Source organism: Sceloporus occidentalis, unplaced genomic scaffold, assembly GCF_023333645.1.
Source record: "Sceloporus occidentalis isolate IW3139 unplaced genomic scaffold, rSceOcc1.0.p SCAF_2, whole genome shotgun sequence".
NCBI classification, from domain to species: Eukaryota; Metazoa; Chordata; class Lepidosauria; order Squamata; family Phrynosomatidae; genus Sceloporus; species Sceloporus occidentalis.
Genome location: NW_028316982.1, coordinates 6,571,566 through 6,596,825, shown reverse-complemented (window position 1 = coordinate 6,596,825; position 25,260 = coordinate 6,571,566). Strand labels below are relative to the sequence as shown.

Sequence of the window (25,260 nt, the reverse complement as noted above, 5' to 3'; positions counted from 1 at the left end):
CCATGACATCCAGCCAAATCTGATCAAATCTCCCTCTTTAACAAGGTGAGGGTAGGCAAAGCACTATGCCCCCCATTAAAAGGGCCTGGATCCCATTGTTCCAGACACTGTTTATCCTAACCACTCTTTTTTAAAACCTCTGGAACTGGCAACTAAAAGGTCAAATGACGTTCCTCATTTGAGCAGATTTTGCTCAAGGGCTTCCTGACCCATAGTCAATCACTGCCCTTAGTGTAATGACTACAGAGGGGTTACAGAAATCCAATCTAGATGACAAGGATATTGAAATTGTTAAGGATTTCCTATACCTTGGATCTATCATCGATCGGAATAGAATTTGCAGTCAAGAAGTCAGAAGAGGACAAAGATTGGGAAGGGCAGCCATGAAAGAACTAAACAAGATCTTAAAGTGCAAAGATATAAAACTGAACATCCAAGTTAGGATCATCCAAGCCATCATATTTCTCATCAACATTTACAGAAGTGAGAACTGGAGTGAGGAAAGCTGACAGAAAGAATCATAGAATCATCAAGTTGGAAGAGACCACAAGGGCCATCCAGTCCAACCCCCTGCCACAAAAGAGAATTAATTCATTTGAGATGGGGTGCTGGAGAAGAGTGCTGAGGATACCATGGACTGCCAAAAAGACAAACAAATGGGACCTTGAACATATCAAACCTGAATTGTCCCTGGAAGCCAAGACTAAATTGAGGCTGTCCTATTTTAGCTGCATCATGAGAAGGCATGATTCACTAGAAAAGATAATGATATGGAAGATAGTAGAAAGAGAGGAAGACCACACACCAGATGGATAAAGTCAATTAAAGAGGCCATCTCCCTGAGCCTGCAAGACCTGAGGAGAACAGTTGAGGAGAGGGGATCTTGGATGTGTCCCATTCATGGGGTTGCCATGAGTAGAAGCTGACTAAAAGCCATCTAACAACAACATAGTCCCATGGTTAAACCATGGGTTCAGAGCCAAGTGTCAGAACTTTAAGATGAGGTTCTTGCAGAAGCATGAGTAGCTTTCACGTCATAATCTACTGTTTCCAAGAGAAGAAAAGTAATGTTGCACCCCTGCAAACCAAAAGGTGATCAGAGAAGTGCAACATTTTTGTGCTCAAAAGGAAGAAGAAGTAGGGATGCAAAGGATGTTAACACACACACACACACGCACACACACACACACACACACACACACAGTAAAAAAAAACAGTATACTGGATTGAAGAGAATCTTCACATTTCAGGACTTAATCTGCACAAAATTTCCACATGGTTTTCTTTGTGCAGAAAACATAATTTTATGTGCAGAAAATGGTATTTCTATGCAGGAATATTATTGTCTAGGCAGAAAAAGCTGTTTCCTGTGCAGAAAACAATGTAATTGGAGTTTATTCTATGCAAATAAATAAATAAATAAATCATGCAGGGGTGATTTGCATAGATAACAGCATTCAATGCACAGAGAACAAAAATTTACACACAGAAAATGCTGTTTCCTCTGCAAAAAATAAATAAATGCAGTTTTCCATGCAAAACAACCACATACGAGTTTTACACAAAATAAGTCCCAAATTGCGAATAGGCTTAAAAAACCTGTTGTTTTTCAAAACTTTTTCACAGAGGAGGGAAAAATCTATTAAAATTATATCCCTAACAAAGAAGCCTTCCAATTAAGTCCAGACATTCGTTTCAGGGATAGACAAAATGCAACCCCACGGAAGCATGCCCTCTCAGTTGTTTTTGTGGCCCTAGAGCCCCCCAGAGCCCCCTCCACCAGATTATGCCTCCCCTCTTTATAAAAAGGGTGCATTGTGTCTTCAGGGGTGGCAATTCATCTTTTAAGTAGGTTTCGGGTTCCTTGCATGGCATAAAGTCACAAAAATATGCGTTTTCTATAACCTGACATGGACACCCACCCATTTGCCATAAAGTCCTATTAAGAATGACTTAGGCTTATAGGTATGTTTAGCTTGGAGAAGAGATGATTTGAAGGGCTCCCAGATGGGAGAAGGTGTGAACTTGTTTTCTGCTATTCCGGAAGATAAAATCTGAACCAGTCGGTTCCAATTAAGAGAAAAGAGTTTCAATAAAACATTAGGAAGTCTTTCCTGAGGGTAAGAGTTGTTTATCAGTGGAATGGCCAACCTCAGAAGGTGAAGGTTTTAAAACAGAAATTAGAGGGTTACGTGTAAATTCCTACACTACCCTGGTCTTTGGAGGTTACATTTATTTATCATCCACCAGCAGCATCCACCATCAGAAAAGATGATAACCTTCAGCACATATGCCTCACCTGTCCAAGGACCGCTCTGGAAAGGTGAAGGAACCCATTGAAATACGGTCGATGAAGCTCAGAGGGATCCTCTGCAGCTGAAGACACTTCAACATGATGAAGTCATATTTGCAGACCAGGAGGGCAGAGTCAGTGATCACCATCACACGCTCCTTCTCGTTGTTCCAGTGGTCTATCCTGCAGGTCAAGAGAGAAAAAGGGGGTCAATGGCTGACTTCAGAAAGATCAAGGCACCTGGAATGAGCTTGCCATGGGAAGCTCAGTAGCAGAGTCAGTTCACATTTTGCATGTAGGAGGTCTTGGGTTCAATTGCTGGCATCTACAGATAAAGGGTCTCAGCCAGCAGGGAATGAAAATATTCTGCCCCATGGAGAACTTTGTTGTTGGGAGCAACTCCAGCTCATTGATCATTTGGGTTGCCCTTTTCTGCACCTTTTCCAGTTCTGCAATGTTGAGATATGTCGACAGTCCCCACACAGCATTGTAGTAGTAGTTAACACCATGGTGATGCTGCGTGGTTTATGTTGTTGTTTTTTACCCCTTTGCCCTGTGCCCTTTTTCACCAACTGGGACCACAATCCTATATGGCCCAGCAGAGTGTAGTAATTCAGCATGTGTACCTATGGTAGGCTGAACCATATACCATTCCCATATACCACCCAGTGTCACCACCACCCCATTGCCCTCCTCCTATACCACACCATACAGAATCCTTAGTGATGTTTTTGGTACTGATGTTAATAATCAGTCGTAATCCCCATATATCACTGAATGTGATGGTAATAGTTGTGAGTGTGACACAAAACAACTAGCAACATTGAAATTATACCTTTAAATTGCAATATCATATGCGTCAATACATTTACATGCACATAGTTTCAGGTGACTGAAGTGAAAATATGGCAAAAGGTTATTTTCTTTAAGAATTTAAATATTAAAAAATTTAAATTTTATCCAAGCACACAGATCATTAAATAAATAGAACCGAGTCCACAGGTACATCAGAGTTTGGATAAGTTTCCTTTTGGGACTACAGCTCTGCAAATCCTCTGACCAGCTTGGCCGCTGGGATGCTGGAAGTTGTTTCCAGCTTCTAGTGCATGCTTGGTGTTAAGATTTATTCATGTAATGTTATGTGCATTCCTGCATATTAATACAATAGCTAATTTTGCATCATTTAGTAAAGCTTCAAACCCCAGTGTAAAGCCTCTCTTTCCCACAGAGCCTTCAACAGCTTCTCACTTCTCACTCCAAATTGAACCATGATGAAGCTGTGTGCAAACTGGGTCTAATTGCATTTATCTGCCTGGCATCTTCCCCCACCCACGTCACCACTATCCACCATTTTCACCCGATAGAGATCCAAATAGAGATCCAAATTGTAAATATCTCGGGGCAGGGACCCCTCCTTTGCTTACATCACTCTGCACAGACGGCTAACACAAACTGTCAACAAAATCCTATTAAAATAATTTATTATCCTTCAGCTGATCAAGGGCAGAATATTCCCTGCAGTTTGGAAGCATTTTTTTTTGCTCTCCTTCAGACTTCACATTTTCAGGAACCTTCAATACTTCTGCTTTGTCATAACATTCAAAATAGGAATGGAAAGAATATTCAAAATTATTTGAAAAGTGGTCAAAAACTGTGTTTGTTTGAGTGTTGGGGAACCTTGAGGAGGTGAATCCTGGCCTGATGAAAATGTTTGCAGTTTGGGTTTATTGCATGCAAAACTTGAATCTGCTTTGTTTTTGTGGGGGCAAGAAACTTGCACAAGAAACTTCAGCTGGAATAAACTAAAGCAGTTACAAATCTCTAACCACCATAGTTCCATAGTTACATTGTGATGCCCAGCCCAAGCTCCACATCCCCACTTTCTGGGCAGCAGTTGATGTGATCAGCAGGGATCTCTTCCCTTGTCACTCAGGAATCAGTTGATTTCCTTGCTCTTACTATGAGTGATCTCCACAACAACAGGCAAAAGCAGGGTCTCTGTGACAAGTTCCCCTTGCACTGATAATTGATAGGGCAAGGAGGTGAGAATGTCAGTCAGTTGATTCCTGATTGTCAGAAGAACAGACTCCCATAACTCACAGCAGATGCTGCCATGTAAATAAGGAGTGGGGACTTTATGTCACTAGGTATCCCCTAAACTAGGGAATACACTGTTGTTGTTGTTATTGTTGTGTGCCGTCAAGTCATTTTTGGGGTTTCTTGGCAAAATCTGCAGCTCCACAGAGTAGGACCCAGAACAATAGGTTCAAACTACAGGACAAGAGATCCCACCTAAACACTAAGAACTTCCTGATGGTAAGGCCTGTTTGACAGTGGAAGATTCTGCCTTGGATAGTGGTGGAGTCTAGTGGCGTCACTAGGTTTGGTGTCACCTAGTGTGGTTACTCATGGTGTCACCCCCCATGGACCTTCTGCCATACAACAACATACACAGTCATTAAACTTTTTTTTATTAATATGTTCATAAATCGCAATTCCCATATATCACTGAAGGTAATGGCAATAGTTGTGACATAAACAACTAGCACAATTAAAATTATATCTTTAAATTACAATATCATAAGCATGGCCTATGCATGATGGTGCAACCCCCAGCCTTTGACTTAGCAGACACAGAAAGCCTGGGCAACACACAGCTAGGGTGGGAATGTGTCTAGTGGTGCCAATGTGTCCGGAAAAGTGGAGCTTTCCTGCCTCCTGTCTCTGCCCAGGTGGTAGAACCAGAGCCTAGGGCAGGGATTGTGGAGCTCTGGAAGGACCAGCGGGAAGACCTATGAGGAGGATGAGCAGGGCCGGAAGACACCTCTGACTCTTTTCTTCCCCGATGGGCATCTCGCCAATGCTATGTCTCCCCACTGTCACTGCTTGCAAGAGGCTGTAGAGAAAAATGGAGGCTGAGATTGGGTGGGGCTCACCAAGACATTTCTTTTTGGGAAGGGGCAAGTTCCGGCCGGGCAGAGTGGGATCTAGGCTGAAGGAAGATGCAGAGAGGGTGAGGTCACGATGGGGCAGAGGACTAGGTGGGTCCTTCACTCCCCAGGAGATGTTCTTTATGGGGTGGGGATGACCCTCCCCTCTCTGCAGTGGGAGGAGGGCTTGGTTGAGTGTCACCCCTCTTCTGGGATGTCACCTGCTATGGGCCACACCACACCAGTAATGCTATTGGTGGAGTCTCCTTCTTGCAGTGGTGTCATTAGGGGGGAGTGAGTTCAAAACACACCAGGTGACACCCTAAAGGGGGGGGTGACACCACTGATACTGAAACATCTGTATTTTGGCAGAAACAGGCTGCAGCATTTGGTTGTACCCCTTTAAAATTGTGAAAAGATGATGTAAAAGTAGTAAGGTCAGTGGGAGGGGAAAGTGGAAGGAGAGACCCTAGGTTTATATTAAAATTTCAAATTTAAAAATGTTATCTAAAAAATAATTTAAAAAATTCTTTAAAAACATCAGATTTTGCCAAATTTTCACTTTAATCACATGGAACTATGTATATGTGAACACACTTATTCTGTGCATATGATATAGTAATGTAAAGATCATTTTAATTTTGCCATTTTATGTCACAATTATTACCATTACATTTAGTGACATATGGGAATTACAATTGATGAGTAAATTAGTACAAAAAACATTACTAAGGATTCTATATGTGTTTAGTACAGGAGGAGGTCAATGGGGGGTAACACCATGAGTTACTGCACTAGGTGACACCAACCCAAGTGATGCCATTGCCTTCTTGGGAGGTTTTTAAACAGAAACTGGATGCTTAATTTGTGTCTTCTTGCATGGCAAGGGATGGCACTTGGTAACCCTTGAGGTCTCTTCCGTCTCTATGATTCTAAGATGACATGATTTGTCTAGAGGATGTTTGCCATTGCCTTCCCCTGAGGCTGAGAGCATGTGAATTGCCCAGGATCACCCAGTGGGTTTCATGACCAAGTGGAGAATCAAACCCTGGTCTTCAGACCTATAGTAAAAACACCCAAACCACTACACCATGGTGGTGTATGGAATGTGAATCCAAAAGGCTACACATTTGGAACTGTTTGGAATTTAATCTGACCATACTTCTTTGCACAGAAAACACCATCTCATGTCCAAAAAGCAATCTTTCCTTGTAGAAAATGTTGTTTTCTCTGCAACATAATGATGTATGAATTTTGTGCATACTACATAGTAAACTGCGAATAGTCTTGGAAAATTGCAGTTTTCAAATACTTCCTCACAGCAGGAACATATGACGAAAATTACTCATTCCTTCCTTGAGGATTGAAATCAGTGGGGAATAACATGCCTAGTTCAGAAGTGCAAAGCATCATTCAAGATTGTTACAACATGTGTGTAAGATAACAGAAAGAGTTGGTCCTATTCCTATGACAGACTTCACTTGGTATCCACAAGGGGGCAGCACAAAGAAAGAGAAATGGACAGAGAGCACCCTTTAAACTGCAAAGAAACTATAGGTAAAGCAGAGCATTTGGTACCTATCTCAGCTCTTGGAAAAGTTACTTTTTGTGCTGCAGCTCCCAGAAGCTTATAGCCAACATGGCTAGTGGTCTTGCTGACCGTGGCATACTGGAAGATGGAGCCCTTTTCAAGCTCTTTTTTGCCAATCGTCTTTTCACAACCTCATTATAGGAAATGATTTCCAATCCAATTGGTTAATAAATATATGCTCTTGAAGATTTATTAAAGACAGTAACATGATAGGGAAAGAGGCAGCAGATCAAGCATTTAGAGGGGGAAAAACACTTTCATAAAATTCTCATAAAATCTCAATTTTTAAAGTTTTTCCCTAAAATTGGAGATGGAAGATGAAGTAGTTAAAGAGACTACGAGGAAATGGGCTCAGGACATAAAACAAAACATCCAAGTAGATCAGTGGGAGAGATTGTGGAATAAAAGATTAAAATATGCTTTAAACTATGACCCAAAAGAGAATTTTTATAAAATCCATAATAGATGGCATCTCACACCTGTCAAACTAGGTAAGACTCACAAGGATACATCCAATATATGTTGGAAATGCATGGAAAACATAGACACCTTTTCCCACATATGGTGGAATTGTAAACATGCCAAAAACTATTGGAAAGAAATACACGACTTGAACTTTAAAATCCTAAATTGTAAAGAAAGTCTAGACCTGAAATTTTACCTATTGGGCATGGTTACTAACGAAATGTTAGAAATAAATCACGACAAACTTTTATCTTTTATGACATTGGCAGCAGATGGAAGAGAAATGACAGTCCAGATAGTAAAGAATGGTTATATAAATTGTTGGATTATGTTGAAATAGACAAGATTACATGTACATTGAGAGGGAAATTTGGGAGAAACATAAAAGGGATTGGGAGCTACTGATTTTTTTTTTTTTTTTTTGCAAAAAGAACGGGAAGAGAAAGTTGTTTTAGAGATATTATAAATTAGGAGTTAGTAAACATATAAAAACATGATATGGTAATATTGATTTTGTTTTTCCAAGATGATTCAAGTGGGGGGAAGAAATCATAGCAGTATTTGCAAGTGAAAAAATGTGTAAAGGCAGAAAGAAACCAAGCTAGGAAGGAATTCAAGAAGTCGTCTTGTTTTATTGTTTTATTGCTATTTTAATCTTTAGTTAGATGTGTCATCATCTGTTGTGCCATGCTGTGTAATGCAATGTTAATATGTAATGTGTTTCTTCATTTATTAGAGTATAGTATTGTATAGATTTTAGTAAGTAAATAATAAAATACAATGGAAAATAAATAATACTGTAATAATAATAATATGCTCTCAAGAGAAAACAGTGAAGTTGTGTTGGAAGTTGTGCCTTCCTTCGGCAAAGGTGTTCCTTGCAATCAGTGCTACTAACAATGCCTTGAGAGTTGGCAAACCTTAAAATAACAGTAAAAATGACAACATGATACTCTGGAGGGTGGAAATATCCATGAGTAGCCATATTGGTCATGCAGTAAAATATATAAAATCATCCAAAAAGCAATGCACTGATGCCAAATTATGTAAGTTTTTAACACTCACAAACTTCTTCATCAGGTGTGGATGTTAAAAATCCTTTTAGGGAGAGAAATGTCTAGATCTCAAAATAATTGCCTTTGTTTCTAATAATGGAGAAAAATAGTTTATTGCCATGCCTTGGTCTTGTGTCCCAAAGGCTCATGGCCAGCAATGCAGTGACCTTTACCTGGACCAAACCTCCCTCCATCATGATCTTAAACACAAGATTTAATATCTGAAGAAAGAGGCATTTCTATGACCCTTCCAAATGGCATTTAACATCCATGCCTGATGAAGAAGCCTGTGAGCTTGAAAAACTTGGCTAATGTATTCTGCGCCTTTTGGTTGGTGTAATGTAAGTTTCACTGCAATGTGGGTCTTTTTGGATGTTGCTATATTTCAAAGTTTGAAAAAACTGTATGCTTATTCTTAATATGAATGCCCTCGGTACGGTAACAGAAGGAACAACCAAAGAACTTTAAAAGTCCAAATTTAGACAGTGTAGTGGAAGGACAGAAAGGAAAGCCTAACATAGCATGAAATGAACAAATTCAGTGATCCAACAGGCCCTATCAGAGCTTGGTAATGCTACATTTTAGGGCTAGACTTCCCAGAATCCTCCACCCAGCATGGCTGTAGAGGTGTATTCCAAAAGGTAGTGGCTGCTAGTGCATCTCATGGGCTCAGAATTTTTGTGTGAACCTCCAAAGGAAGTTCATTCCCCAAGGGAAGCTCCAAAGAGCTCCATTACCCGGGACAGCTGCTTCGAACTAAAACGTATTTTTGACATGGAAGCCCATCAGCCCATTGCAGAAAAGGAATGTTTCTGAGCTCTGCTTTCTACACTCTGATTCCAGCCCCAGACTTTTAGACTAGTGTGCATGAACCTGTGTGTGTGTGTGTGTGTGTGTGTGTGTGTGTGTGTGTGTGTGGGCAAACTAAGGCCTCAGCTTCCTATAGCAAATGGGGAGAGTTGGAAGCACTCTTTATTTTGCTGGGTGCTCAAAAGGAAGAGTCAGGGAAGATCAGCTATCCCTGATCCTTGCTTCTAAGCCCCCCTGAACATAACGGGACTTGAGGTGCATGAGAAATTGCTAATGGAAGAGTATGGTAAGAATTGCTTATGGATGGATGGATGGAGCAGAAGGATGCGTGCACAAACCCATTAGATACACTGTGCTTTATTGCAAATATTCAACCCTGAGTTGGTCTCACTTTGGGTTTTCCTCATGGTATCTTGGGCTGTATAAGAAAAGAGATCTAGTGCTGGGAAAATTACTTAAAATCACAGAATGATAGAGCTGGAATAGACCATTCACCATTTTCAACACCAACACCATTTTCCCATGTAGGAATATACAATTGAAGTCCTCCTGTGACAGATGGCCATCTACCTGTGCTTGAAAACCTCCAAAGAAGGAGACTCCATCACCCGCTCCAAGGCAGCATATTCCACTGTCAAAATGTTCTTACCATCAGACGTTCTTCCTAATGATGTGGTGGAATCTTTTTACTCTAATTTGAATCCATTGTTCCAAGTCCTAGTCTCTGGAGCAACAGAAAACAAGCTTGCTCCATCCTCATTATGACAACCCTTCAAATATTTAAACATGACTATCCCATCACCCCTTAACCTTCTCTTCTCCAGGCTAAACATACCCAGGTCCCTACGCCTCTCGTCATAGGGCTTGGTGATTTCCAGACCTTTCACCATGTTGGTTGCCCTCCTCTGGACACCCTCTAACTTCTTGATATCCCTCGCAAATTGTGGTGCCCAGAACTGGAAACAGTATTCCAGGTGAGGCCTGACCGAAGCAGAATAGAATGGTACTATTACTGTGTATACTCATGTATAAGTCTAGAAATTTTAGTCAAAAAATTGACCCCAAAAACCTAGGTCGACTTATCCACGGGTCAATGTAAATACTATTTTTAACTCTTATTAAAAAGGAAACCATCCCCTGATTAAAGGCAAGAGTGCAATCTGTCCTGGAAGCACTGTCCTCCCTCTACTCTCTTTTCCATCCAGCCTTTAGTGTGAGCCAAAACAGTTATGCCTACCATAATTTTGTAGGTTCTTTGGCATTGTTTTCCTTTGCTTCATCATTTAGGTCCTTTGTTGCATGAACCTAAGTTTTACTCTCGACTTATCTAAGGGTCATATCAAAATCCATAATTTTGCCCCCAAAACCTGCAGTCGACTTATACATGAGGTCGACTTATACTCGAGTATATACGATACTTCCCTTGATCTGGACACTGCATTCATATTGTGATGCTTACTGGTCCCAGAATCCACCAAAATAGGTCCCAGAATCCACCAAAATAATAGTGCCAGTTATACAGAACTTGAAAAAAATATCTTTGCTTCTATACTTCCTAGAATCCCTTAGCATACTAGTGTTGGTTATTCAGAGCTTGGAAAAGTTACAGTTTGGACACCAAGTCTTAGAATTCTCCAGCCTAGTAGTGTTGGTTCTTCAGTATTTCCAAAAATTACTTTCTTGGACAACAGTTCCCGGAATCCTCCCATCCAGTGTTATTTATTCAGAGCAATGTCAATTATGGGGAGCTCAGGAAAGTTACTTTTGCACTGCAAATCCCAGAATCCCCCAGCATGATACTTTTTGGATTACAGTTGTTAGAATCCCCCAGCATAGGAGTGCCAATTATTCAGCACTTAGAAAAGATACTTTTTTGGACAAGAACTCCCAGAATTCCTCATAGTAGTTTGGGTTAATAAGAGGAGACTCAGTTTTGGAGAACCCAGAAAAAATACCCGGATTTCGGAATCCTTCAACATGATAATGTCAGCTATGCAGAACTTGGATAGTTATTTTTTGGACTATAATGCTCAAACTCCATCAACATAATAATGTTGGTAAAGCAGAGATTTGAAAACTTCCTTACCTGAACCACAGCTCCTCCAAGGTAATGTTGGTTATACAGAGCTCAGGTAAGTTCCTTTTGTGCACCATAGGCAGTGTTACCTATGCCGAGCTTGGAAAAATTACTTTCTAGACTGCCAAAAAGAACACTGTCACCACTACACCACCCTGTCAATTAACAAGTGCTCAAATATGTGTCCATGGTAGAAATGTTTAATATTTAGAAGAGCTTACTCAGTCAATAGCCAGAAGCTGTGGGCCGTTTCTCCCATGTTGGTCACCACATGGGCCTTCAAGTCATCCATGGCTTGGTCAAATGCTCCTGGCTGAAAAATATATATAAAAATAAGAGAAATAAAGGCAAGAAAGGAGGAATATAGGATAATCATAAAGAGCAAGGAACTAACTTTCCCTTTATGTGGTTCCCATCCATCTTTTAATCCTCCTTCCTTTGGGGGGGGGGGGGTGAATCTTAGCTTTTACCAATACTGGCTCTCACCTAAGGAGAAGCAGGGGGCATAAAGGAGCCACCCTGCTCCACTACACCAAGCTAGGGATTGAAAGAATATTTGCAAATGTTCATGCACTCACTGAGAACAAGACATTTTGATGAAATTCTTCCCATCTTTTGGTTGTCCTAACCCTCTTTGGAGACTTACCCTTGTGGCAAAATACTTCCGTGAATCATAGCGGTCGGCATACGGCCGTGGGTAGAGGATGGTCTTGGAAGCAGAGGATGGAGCAGCATTTGGGTTCGGAGCACCAGGGGTCCCCTTGGCCTCCTCTTCTTCTGCCACGGTGTGGAACTCCTGGTCACCTGGGCCCCCAGACATTATTTTGGACAGCCTTAAAGTCAAGCACAAACAGTGTAATTGCCTCCCAACTTCTCCCACCAATCCATTTCCTGAGAGCTTTCTAAAGAAGGTTGCACATTTCAAACTTTCAAATGCTATTGATAGTTCAATTCTATTTCATTGATGTTGCTTTGTATGACAACCAGTGTGGTATAGTGGTCTAACTGGTGGACAAGGATTCCAGATTATTAGGGTTCAAATCGCTCTCAGGCATGGAAACTCACTGGGTGACCTTGGACAAGTCACAGGGAGCATCCACACTGCAAAAATAATGCAATTTGACATCACTTGAAGTGCTGTAACTCTTTCCTGTGGAATCGTAGGGTTTGTAGTTTTCCAAGGTCTTTAGCCTTCTCAGCAAAAGAGTGCTGGTGCCTCACCAAGATAAATCCCAGGTTTCTGTAGCATGGAGCCATGAAAGTTAAAGTAGTGTCAAACTGCATTATTTTTAGTGTAGATGCATCCATAGTCTCTCAGCCTCAGAACAAAGGAGTGGCAAACTTCCACTGAATAAATCTTAAGAGCCAGTGTGGTGTCAGAATTTGAGCAACTAACTTCCTCTGACAAACCTCTTCTGAAAAAAACCTTGCCAAGAAAAATCTAGAAGGTTGCCATAAGCCAAAGTCAACTTGAGGGCATTGGAAGGCAACATGGTGTTGTGATTTGGGTGTTGGACAAGGACTTCAGAAGACCAGGGTTGAAATCCATTGTGTCAGCCATGAAAATCAGAAGAAGACTAGGAATGGGAAGGGCAACCATGAAAGAACTAGTCAAGATCCTAAAGTGTGAAGATATAAAACTGAATCATAGAATCATAGAATTTTAGAGTTGGAAGAGACTGCAAGGGTCATCCAGTCCAACCCCCTGCCATGCAGGAGCTCTCAATCAAAGCATCCCCGACAGATAGCCATCCAGCCTCTGTTTAAAAACCTCCAGGGAAGGAGACTCCACTACACTCCGAGGAAGAGTGTTCCACTGTCGAACAGCCCTTACTGTCAGAAAGTTCCTCCTAATGTTGAGGTGGAATCTCTTTAACATTAGGAGGAACTTTCTGACAGTAAGGGCTGACAGTAAGGGCTGTAGTGTCTGAACACTACAATTAGCCATGATATTCCCCATCACCATGTATGGATGCAAGAGCTGGACCGCGAAAAAAGTGACTAGCACAAAATGAACCATTTGAGATGTGGCACTGGAGAAAAGTGCTCAGGATACTGTGGATGGCCAAAAAGACAAACAAATGAGTCCTAGAACTGTTCAAGCTGAAAATGTCCCTGGAAGCCAAGATGATTAAGTTGAGGTTCTCATACCTTGGCCACATCATAAAAAGGCATGACTCAATGGAAAAGACAATAATGCTAGGAAAGGTGGAGGGCAGGAGAAAGAGAAGAGACCTCAACTCATATGGATAGACTCAATCAGGGAGGTCATGGGTCTGAATTTGCAGAAACTAAACACAGCAGTGGAGCATAGCACGGACTTGAAGATGTCACATCCACTGGGTTACCATGAGTTCAGGTGAACTTAAGGGCAGTTAACAACAAACTCATGTAGCACAACATATGTGGACAAACTGTCAATGCACATTGCTGATATCCAATTGACCAACGGTATTATGCCATGTGTATTTGCATGCCACTCTTGTCATTGACAGTGAACTACTGCATGCACAACAGTTCCACATGTGGACCTCTACTTATGCCACCATCAGCTGGATGCTACAACTGTTCCGCACTGCTTACAAAATTCACTCTGCAGGTGTACTTCAACTTATACCTGAGTTATTTATTTATTATTTATTTCAAGGATTTATAGCCCACCTTTCTCCCATAATGGGATTCATTACTAACAGGATGGCTCCAACCTATGGAACATGGAGATTTGTAGTTTGGAGAGGCACTAGCACACTTGGGTGAGAAGGCGAAAGACTTTGGAAAACTACAAATCCCAGGATTTCAGAGGATGGAGCTACAGCACTTAAAGTGGTGTCCAAGTGCATTATTTCTACAAAGCAAATGTATCCAATATCTGCTCCCTGCTGTGAGAGTATTTGCAGGCCAGGACTTTGCAAAAAGAGTATATCAAAAAAGGTGGACAGTTTCACATCATTTGTTGTTGTTATGTGCCTTTAAGTCATTTCTGACTTATGGTGACCTTAAGGCAAACCTATCTAAGGGTTACTTGGCAAGCTTCTTCAGAGACGTTTTGCAGTATTTCTACAGTATAGATGCACCCTTCATGAGTTATTCATTCTTGCTGATGAGAAAAGGAATAATGGCACAGATGACTTCCCTGCTTCAATGTCATCAGTGTAACGATTCCTCTTTGGGGACAGAATCCGACACATGGAAAGTTTAGGTTAACACCAGAAGTGGATTTATTGCCCCACTGACATGGGACCCTCCACCTGCCCTCTATCTCTCCCTAGTTCTGTTCCCTGCATCCTTAAGGTGTTCATTCACTTTCAATCAATGTAACAATGTTTCTTCTGAAAAATGGGTGTGCCCATCCTCTTGGCATGGCTTTGTCAAGAATTGCTGCAAAGTCACAGTGCCCTCTCTTTGGAGGTTTTCCTGGCACACGCAGGGACCCTGCAAGTGGAGCAGGGGGGAGATCACTTAGGAATATTGCCTTGGGCGGGAGAGCAACATTTTGCTCCCATTAGCTAATATCCAATGTACCGGACATCCCAAATCTTGGCAGGAGTGAGCTCCCAAGGAGGAAAGCGCACTCCGCAGGGGGACAGAGAGGACATTAAGAAAAGAGAGTCCCCAAACTTGCAGGATTTGCTGCAGACTGGGGATGGACTTCTTCACCAATTTTGTTCTTGGAGGAACCAAGAAGTAATTTTAGCAATTTTCTTCAAAACGCACAATATTTTGGGAACCTACAATTTGGGAGTTAGAGGAGATTAGGTTTCGATTGAACTTTAGAAAGAACTTCTCCACAGTGAGAGCAGTTACACAAAGGAGCCAATTGCCTGGAGAGATGGGGTCTCCTTTGGATGTCTACAGAAAGAGGCTGGACAGTTACCTGCTTTAACTGGAAATCCTGCATCATTGAGTATGGAGCAATTCTATCTGTATCTGCAGAAATAATGAAGCTTAACACCAACAGCCATTGCTCTGTCTTTTGGAATTCTGAGATTTGTAATTTGTTGTGGCACCAGAGCCCTCTGAGAGAAGGCTAAAAACCTCAGAAAACTACAAATCCCAGGATTCCATAGCATTGTGTCATGGCAGTTCAAGTGGTATCAAATTGGTTTTATTCTGCAGTGCAAATGAGGTCTACAATCCTATTATTCCATTATCCTTCTGCACAAATGAGAACATGATAATTTTGCATAGAAAACAGCACTTTCCGTGCAGGAAACCACTTCGTCTATACAGAAAAGAATACGTTTGCACAAATACATTGGCCTGTTTTCTGTATTGGCAATTTAGAAATTAGCTAAGAATACAGTGCGCCCATGTTATACCCGGGCGCGCTATACGTGGCTTGAGCATATGTACTCAAGCCGCACGGGAGGGTGCACGATCCCCATTCACTTGAATGGGGCTTGAGCATAGACGGAATTCGCCTTACGCGGGGGGGGGGGGGTGTCCGGAACGGATCCCCTGCGTAAGGCGAGGTTCCACTGTATTTCATTAACTACTCTTCCTCATGAATGGACCCCTTGCAAATCTATGCCTGCATCTGCACTGTAGAATTAATGTGCCTTCACACTGCTTTAACTGCCATGGCTCAATGCTATAGAATTCTGGGATTTATAGTTTCTCCAGGTCTCTGAGAGAGAAATCTAAATCAGTTAAAGCAGTGTCAAGCTACATTAACTCTACAGTGCAGATGCAGCCATAGACTTGTAAGGGGTCCATTCATGTGCAAGAATACTTAATGAAGTATTCCTAGCTATATACTAAGTAGCCAATACAGAAAACAAACAGAAAAATGTTGCCTAAAGCCATTGTGGGTGGATAGCCATATGAATTGTAGAGGGAGTTTGCATTTCAATTGCTATTCATACAGTAATTATTTCTCAGCACCAGTTCACTCCATGCATCTGAGGTAGTAGACCAATAGTCTACAAAAGCTTATGCAGCAGCTTCTTTTGCACAGTTAGTCTCAACCTTATTTGAAGGGTTGTCATACTGAGAATGGAGCAAGCTTGTTTTCTGCTGCTCCAGAGACCAGATCCCTTTGCACTCTCTTTTAATTTTTGTTAGCCACTGGGTAACCCAGTTCTGGTGGAAAGGTAGTATATTAGCAAACACTGACAGGAGGATAGTGTCCAGATTAAAGGAAGTAATTGTGCCATTCGACTCTGACCTCAGACTTCACCTGGAATACTGTGACCAGTTCTGGGCACTATAATTCAAAAAGGATCTTGAGAAACTGGAGGATGTCCAGAAGAGGGAAACCAAAATGGTGAAAGGTCTGGAAACCACCAAGCCCTATGAGGAGAGGCTTAGGGACCTGGGTATGTTTAGCGTGGAGAAGAGAAGGTTAAGGGGTGATGTGATAGTCATGTTTAAATATTTGAAGGGCTGTCATATTGAGGATGGAGCAAACTTGTTTTCTGCTGCTCCAGAGACCAGAACATGAACAATGGATTCAAATTACAGGAAAAGAGATCCCATCTGAATTTTAGAAAGAACTTCCTGACAGTAAGAGCTGATCAACCGTGGAATCAATGTCCTTTGAAGTCATTGGTCTTTCCTTCTTTGGAGGTCTTTAAGCAGGGGTTGGTTGACCATTTGTAAGGAACTCCTGCATGGCTTGTGACCCTGAGTCTCTCAAATATAACTTTCTTGTCTACCCTTATCTTAACTTGTTGTCCCTCAGCTTGCTCTACCTCACTGCATTGCTGTGAAGATAAGGTATTAGGAGGAGTAGCAAATACCCCAGAGGACAGGATCAATTCAAGATGAACTGAATAGACTAGAAAGCTGGGCAAAAACTAACAAAATGAAATTCACTATGGAGAAATGTAAGATACAGCACTTAGCATGGGAAATGAAATGTACAGATATATGATAGGGGACACCTGGCTAAACGAGACAACGTGTGAAAGGGATCTCGGAGTCCAAGTAGACCACAAGTTGAACATGAGTTAACAGTGTGATGCAGCAGCTAAAAATGCCAATTTCGATTTTAGGCTGCATCAGTAGAAGTATAGTGTCTAGATTAAGGGAAGTAATAGTGCCACTCTAATCTGCTCTGGTCAGGCCCCACCTGGAATATTGTGTCCAGTTCTGGGCACAATTCAAAAAGGACATTGATAAACTGGAGCGTGTCCAAAGGAGAGTGACTAAAATGGTGAAAGGTCTGGAAACCATGCCCTATGAGGAACGACTTAGGGAGCTGGGGATGTTTAGCCTGGAGAAGAGAAGGTTAAGAGGTGATATGATAGCCCTGTTTAAATATTTGAAGGGATGTCATATTGAGGAGGGAGCAAGCTTGTTTTCTGCTGCTCCAGAGACTAGGACCTGGAAAAGAGATTCCACCTCAACATTAGGAAGAACTTCCTGACAGTAAGGGCTGTTTGACAGTGGAACACACTCCCTCGAAGTGTAGTGTAGTCTCCTTCCTTAGAGGTCTTCAAACAGAGGTTGGATGGCCATCTGTCGGGGATGCTTTGATTGTGATTTCCTGCATGGCAGGGGGTTGGACTGGATGGCCCTTGTGGTCTCTTCCAACTCTACGATTCTATGATTCTATGATTCTATGATTCTAAGGCTGCATTGATCAGTGGGACCCTATTGCAATTCCTCATAGCAGACTAGCTTATTGGTGAGAGGCTGATGGTGGAAATATTGTCTTCCTTATGCCCTGATTTGCATGTAAACAGACCTCCTTAACTCAATCCAGCCTCTGGCTATTAAGGTATTAATGTGCGAGGTTGCATTTACAAATTGTGGCAATAGTGCCATAACTGTACAATAAGCCCTTCATATCCATGGAATCTTTATCCACAGATTCATGCATCTACAGTTTGGATTTTTATTTTTAAAAAACCACACAAAGCAAACCTTGATCTTCCCATTTAATATAAGGGGCACCATTTTATTATCCATTGTATTTACTGGTACATGAGCATCCATGAATTTCGTTATCCATTGAGGGTTACGGAACAAAACCCCAGCAGATACAGGGGCCCCACTGTATCTTTAAAGTCTTACTGAACACTTAATAGTTACAGAGCCGTAATTCTAACTAACAAATTTGTAACTGCAATACAGAATGCCAGAGATCACTAGAAGACTGCTGGGAAGTGGGGTTATGGGGAGAAGAAGGACAGGATGTTGTGCATTTGTGTATGTGTTGTGTGCCTTCAACTTGTTTCTGACATAATGCAACCCTAACGTGAACCTACTATGGGATTTTCTTGGCAAGTTTAGTTCAGAGGCAGTTTACCATTGCCTCCATCTGAGGCTCAGAGAATGTGACTTGACCACGGTTTTCATGGCAGAGCAGAGATTCCAACTCTGATCTCCATAACCATATTCCTGCACTCAAACTACTACACCACGCACTAGTGCAACATTCATAAATAGACATATGTGTGCATTACTCTGTGATATGTGTCTGTATATTATCTACATGATTCCAGGCACAATTTTTTTCCTTCCTCTTTTTATGATGAGAGGCTAGATGGCCATCTGTTGGGGATGCTTTGATTGAGAGTTCCTGCATGGCAGGGGGGTTGGACTAGATGCCCCTTGTGGTCTCTTCCAACTCTATGATTCTATGATTGTATGATAAAAATTGAATAATGCATTTTTTTTAAAAAAAGTCTTTAGGGGCCTCATAAATGTATTCCAAAATTCACACGCCCAGGACTTCAAAGTCTGGCTGTAGAAACAATCTGGTTTGACATCACTTTAACTGCCATGACTTAGTGCTATGGAATTATGGGAATTGTAGCCTGTTGTGGCACCAGAGCTCTCTGACAGAGAAAGCTAAATGTCCCACAAAGCTACAGTTCCCAGAATTCCATAGCACTGAACCATGGCAGTTCAAGTGGTGTCAAACCGGATTATTTCTGCAGTGGGGATGTGAACCTGTCTAAAGCCTGTAAACCTGTTTCAAATAGTCCAAAAACTCCACAAAAAACTGTTTCAAACTGCTGAGTTGTTTAATATATTTGTATCCCACTTAAATTATTTTATTGGTCAAGAGAGCAGAGCCTTCTCTGCTGTGGCATCCCAGTTACTGAATGCTCTCCCCTTGGACTTCAGATGAGCATCAATGCTCATGAGCCTCAACCAAGTCAAGACACAATTTTTTGTTAATGCCTTTCAGTCTTAACTTTAAATGTATGTTTCCATGGTTTTTTCATCATTGCAGGCTTTCTAACTGTTTTCATTTCTTTTCATGACAGATATTTTATCCAATTTATGCTCTTGCTATTTCATCTGGTATTGGTTGCTACTACAGAATTATTGCAGTTTGACACCGCTTTAACTACCATGGCTCCATCCTATGAAATCCTGGGATTTGTAGGTTGTGGTGGCACCAGAGCTCTCTTCCAGGGAAAGCTAAATGTGGCACAAAATGGCAAATCCCCAAATTTTCTAGCACTGAGCCGTGGCAGGTAATGTGGTGTCGAACTGCATTGGTTCTGCAATGCAGATGCAGCCATTGTTCTATATTGTTTATTGTCTTAGCCATACTGTGCCCTAACCTGCTTAGTTTATTTTCCTTGCAAACCACCCTGAGATCTTGGGGAATAGGGCAGGACATAAATATTTAAGAGCCTACCTACTTGCCTAAATGGCTGGCTGGCAGAGTGATGACCCAGCTTGAAATCCATGCAAAAACACTGCATTTCTCATTAAGCAGCTGTTCCAGGGTTAATACATAGACAAAAGTACTTTGGAAATCTCTCTCCTTATGACTAATCCCCCTTCCCTGATCCTTGCTCCAGCTTCCCTCTCCTGTGGGTGAAATTCTTGCAGAGCAGCCTTAGAGAGAAGGGTCCCAGGTACCCCTTACCTGTGTCAGGTGTGTCGCAGCTGCTACAGGTGTCTCAGTGCTCAGCAGTGACCTACACAAACAGCAGAGCAAAGGATCAGGTGACCAGCCAAAACCTACCTGTCTGGTCAGGGCAGCCTGAGAAGGAAGTGCCAATGCTTCCTGGGAGAAAAGATTAGGCAGGCTGTTATCTAGCCGCCAGATGCTACCCAGGGAGGTTTGTTTGCCTTCCCCACTCACTTATGGAGGCCCTACAGCGGTTAAAGTCCTTGCCTGCCGCATGGTTTTGAACAGTTCAGGGTGGAGTTCAATTTGGTTTTTTCCATTTGTTTGGTTTGCAGGGTGCAGTTCTGGACCTTGAAAAGACAACACCCTGATCTTAACCGTTAAAAGTGTGTGCAGAACCACTGTGGCATAGTGGTTTCAGTGTCGGACTACAACTCAGGAGATCATGGTTCAATTCCCACTCAGCCATGAAACCTACTGGGTGACACTGGGTAAGCCACACTCTCTCAGCTTCAGGGGAAGGTGATAGCAAAACAAATCGTGCCAAGAAAACCCCATGATAGGTTCGCCTTTAGGTCTCCATAAGTTGGAAATGACTTGGAAGACACACAACAAACACACAAGTGTTTAACTATGCCTCTGGAGACCAGGGTTCAATTCCCACCTCGGACATGAAAACCACTGGGTGACCTTCAGCAAGTCACACTCTCTCAGCCTCAGGGGAAGGCTATTGCAAACCACCTCTGAGCAAATCTTGCCAAGAAAATCTCGCCTTAGGGTTGCTCAGAAATGACATGAAGGCATACAACAACAACAAAAACATATCAAAGAAGGAGCAAACTTGTTTTATGCTGATCCAGACATTGGGAAATGAAGCAATAGATTCAAACTACAGGAAAAGTGATTCCACCTGAACATTAGGAAGAAATTCCTGAGTGTAAGAGCTGTTTGTCATTGGAATAATACACTGCTCCAGAGGGTGATGGAGTCTCCTTCTCTGGAGGTTTTTAAAGAGAAGCTGGATGGCCATCTGTCGGGGGAGCTTTGATGGTGTGTTCATGCATGGCAAAAAGGGGACTGGATGGCCATTGGGATCTCCTCCAACTTTATGATTCTATGATTTAATCCCATCCCCGCCATCCACTCAATGCAGGATCTCCAGCTAGAACCTCTGAAGCGGGAGCTGTTTCTGACAATCTCCAGAGAAGAAGACCCCATCACCTTTCTAGGGCAATTGGTTCTATTGCTCAATTGCTCTCACCATCAAGAAGTTATTTCTAATGTTCAAGCAAAATCTACCTTCCTGTAACTTAAAACCATTCGATCTAGTTCTATCCTCTCAAGCTGCAAACTTGCAGCCTCCTTTCTGTGGCAGCCCTTGGAGTGTTTAAAGAGGGCCATCATGTCATCCCTCAATCTTCTGTTTGCTACAGTAAGCTGAACCTTCCCAGTTCCTTTAACTTCTCCTCATATGTTTTGTTCTCCATGCCCCAAATAATCCTTGGTGCCCTTCTTTGAACTTGCTCCAACTTATCTATATTCCTCTTAAAATGAGGCACCTGCTAGAATGGCACAGACTATAAAAGGCTATTACTTCCCTCAGTTTGGAAACTGTGTTTTTATTAATGCCGGCTAAGATAGCATTTAACTTCTTCGCTGCATATTTCTTTAGCCATGTATCAAATCATAAGAGTTGAAATAGGTCTCATGGGTTATTGAGTTCAAGCCCCTGCTCAATGCAGAATCTCCAGCATATTTGTTTTATTTTATTTTATTTATAACCCACCTTTCTCCCCAGAGGGGTGTCTCGCATGTCCAAAGAAGGAGACTACCCCCACCTTTCAGACAATTGGTTCCATTGCCAAACTGGTCTCTCTGTCAAGAGGTTCCTTCCAATGTCCAATTGAAATCTACCTTCCTGTACCACTAATCTGGTTGTTCCCTCTGGGCCAACAAAGAACAAATCTATCGCTTCCTTTCTGGGACAGTACCTTAGACATTTAAAGAATGCAATCGCATCATCCCTCCATCTTCTCTTCAACAGGCTGAATATGCTCAACTTACTCAATATTTCCTCATATGTTTTTTTCCTCCATACCTCTTATCATCCTTCATTGCCTTTTCTGAACCTGCTCCACTTTGTGTATATTCTTCTCAAAATGAGGTGTCCAGAAGTGAACACAGTACTCCAGATGAGACCAGTCCAGTGCAGAATGTAGTGGGCTGGAAACTATGCTTCTATTAAAGAAGGTTATAATAGCATTCACTTTCTTTGCTGCAGCATGACATTGCTGGGTCAAGTTCAATTTATGATCAGCAATAATCCCAAAGTCCTTTTTGCATGTGATACTGCTAAGCCCCCATTCTAAAAGTGTGCAGCTATAAAAACTCAGCTAAAAATACAGAATCATAGAAATGTAGAGTTGGAACGTATGCCCCAGAACCGCTGATTCTCCACAGGAATCCAATGCTAAAGCACATATGAGAGCTGAGCATCCAACTCCTATTTAGAAACCTCCAAAGAAAGAGTCCAGCACCTTCCAAGTTAGTCCACTGTCAAACAGCTCTATCAGGAGGTTCTTCCTAATAGGTGGAATTTTGTTTCTTGTCCTTTGAATCAATTGGTTTAGGTCCTACCCTCTGGAGCATCAGACAACAAACTCACTCTCAAGGCTAAAGGATCCAGAGCACAGAGTAATAGAATGGGATATTTGATGAAGTGGTCTAACATTACTCCATCATAACGCTGCCCAGTAAACATCCCTTCATATATGATAGGAGATTTACAACTTCCTTTGCTATATGCCCAGGCCAGTTGTAACATACTCAGATTTATTTGAGCTGATAACTGCAGTGGAGCAGTGCAATGCATACTGGGCAAAAGTAAACTGCCGCATCTTTTCCTAGCTGGCGTATTCCTTCTCATTCATAATCTTTCTGATCTTGGCCATAGGTCCTGGTTTTCATCTGTGAAATGTTTGAGGGTATAGAGGAGCTGTGGTAGCAGCCAAGGGGACACTTCATGAAACAACAATGCCACCTTGACCCCCATCCCTGGAAAAAGAACTTTGGGGGGGGGGGGGTGTTTCAGATGTCAATTTTTTAGTGCGATGATGTGAGTCATCTCACTCACTCACTCATTCCAGGTTTGTTATTCACACTAAGGAACGGTATCAAAGTGCATATCTGCGAGTTCAGTTGCTCATATGTGCAAGCATTCGAATACGGATGGATAGAATTGACGATGTGAATGCATTCAGACCACTTTCAAGGCATGCAGTGTTTTATCCTGGGTCTATTCGCATCGGTCATTCACATCACCGACAATGTAGATCTTTTTAAAAAGAAACTCGGGGGAAGCCCCAATATCAATTATTCTGGATTAAGTGGGCTTTTTGGCTGCCTCCCCCAAACTTAATCAGGTACCTTTGGAATGCATGAGAACAACAGAGATTCAACCTGGATGCATCCTGGATTATTTTCACAGTGTGAATAACCCCTTGGTTGCCTTCATTAATTTTCTCCTGACTTTTTCTCTTTAAAGTTGTCATAGCTCAATGCACCCAGTAGATGGCAGCAGATCTCTACATGCAATTCCCATCCCAGCTATGCTGAAAGAGAACCACATTGTACATTGGAAGTGTGTGTGTGTGTGTGTGTGTGTGTGTGTACCTTCAAGCCACCTGTTGACTTATGGTAACCTCTTGAATGTCACAGGGTTACCAGTCCTGAAAAACAGCAAAATCAAGACCCAGCAAGTGCAAATGAAAACCACCCAGGGTCAGAGGGTTTTCCCAGCAGACAATGGATCATTAATTAAATAGACACCCTGAGACCTTGCCATTCAATAACAGACCAACACACAGATTGGTATGCAAATCATTACCTCTCAACCAAGGATCATAGAGTGTGTGTATGTATGTATACACACACACACACACACACACACACACACTGCGATTTTAGGCTGCATCAATACAAGTATAATGTCTAGATCAAGGGACGTAATAGTGTCACTCTATTTTGCTCTGGTCAGGCCCCACCTGGAATACTGTGTCCAGTTCTAGGCACTACAATTAAAAAAGGATGTTGAAAAACTAGAGCATGTTCAAAGGAGGGCGACTAAAATGGTGAAGGGTCTGGAAACCATGTCCTATGAGGAATGACTTAGGGAGCTGGAAATGTTTAGCCTAGAGAAAAGAAGGTTAAGAGGTGATATGATAGCCCTGTTTAAATACTTGAAGGGATGTCATATTGAGGAGGGAGCTGACTTGTTTTCTGCTGCTCCAGAGACTAGGGCCCGGAACAATGAATGCAAGCTAAGGGAAAAGAGATTCCACCTCAACATTAGGAGGAACTTCCTGACAGTCAGGGCTGTTCGACAGTGGAATAAACTCCCTCGGAGTGTAATGAATCTCCTTCCTTAGAGGTCTTTAAACAGAGATTGGATGGCCATCTGTCAGGGATGCTTTGATTTAGATTTCCTGCATGGCAGGAGGTTGGACTGGAAGTCCCTTGCGGTCTTTTCCAACTCTATTATTCTATGGTTCTATGATTCTATCCCACTCACTCCTATAACAGCATTTCTGAAGATGTGAGTCACAGATGCTGGCGAAATGTCAGGAATAAACTCTTCCGGGACATGGCCACATAGCCCAATCCCCCCCCCCCCCCCCCGCAAAAGACACTGTATTTCTCAAGAAGCCTTCAGGCTTTTGCATCAGAAAGATTTTAGAAGGTGCTGAGGTCAAATATGCCAGGTTGTGGGGCTCAGGTCAACACCTCAACAAATCCCATTGAATCATTGAGGCTGTTCTAGTTGGAGCTAAGAACAAGAGTCGAGCTAATATTTACTAGGAAATTTATTTGCTGTGACCCGGATTGATTAATTACTGGGGGAGAGCCAGTAGGGAGGGGTACAGAGTGAGCACAGTCCTGAAACATTAATTAATTGATGGACTTGCTCACTTATTCACTACTGCAATTAGTGAGGGGAGAATGGTGTCAAGTAAGGGTAGTGAAACCATTCTGGGTTTTAATCCAAACTTTGAAAAGTCCGGCTCTATTCTGGACAGCAGGGATGCGGTGGCTTAGTGCCAATTCTGATGACTGGAAGATTGGCAGGTTGGCAGTTTGAGGCCCAAGTGCTACACCATGGGATGAGCTCCTATTACTAGTCCCAGCTTCTGCCAACCTAGAAATTCAAAAGCATGCAAAA

General features: G+C 42.1%; 1 protein-coding gene across 1 annotated transcript in view; it reads right to left on the bottom strand.

Annotated features, from left to right (window-relative positions):
• Positions 1–20,142, bottom strand: part of TPRG1 (tumor protein p63 regulated 1) — a 50,861-nt gene extending 30,719 nt beyond the window's left edge. The window contains exons 1-4 of the mRNA XM_089508678.1: positions 20,058–20,142; positions 11,868–12,054; positions 11,443–11,534; positions 2,300–2,476 (exon numbers count right to left, since the gene is read on the bottom strand). Coding sequence (XP_089364804.1) covers positions 2,300–2,476; positions 11,443–11,534; positions 11,868–12,041 — 443 coding nt within the window. The 5' untranslated portion in view covers positions 12,042–12,054; positions 20,058–20,142. The remainder of the gene's footprint in view (positions 1–2,299; positions 2,477–11,442; positions 11,535–11,867; positions 12,055–20,057) is intronic.
• Between the last annotated feature and the right edge of the window lie 5,118 nt (positions 20,143–25,260).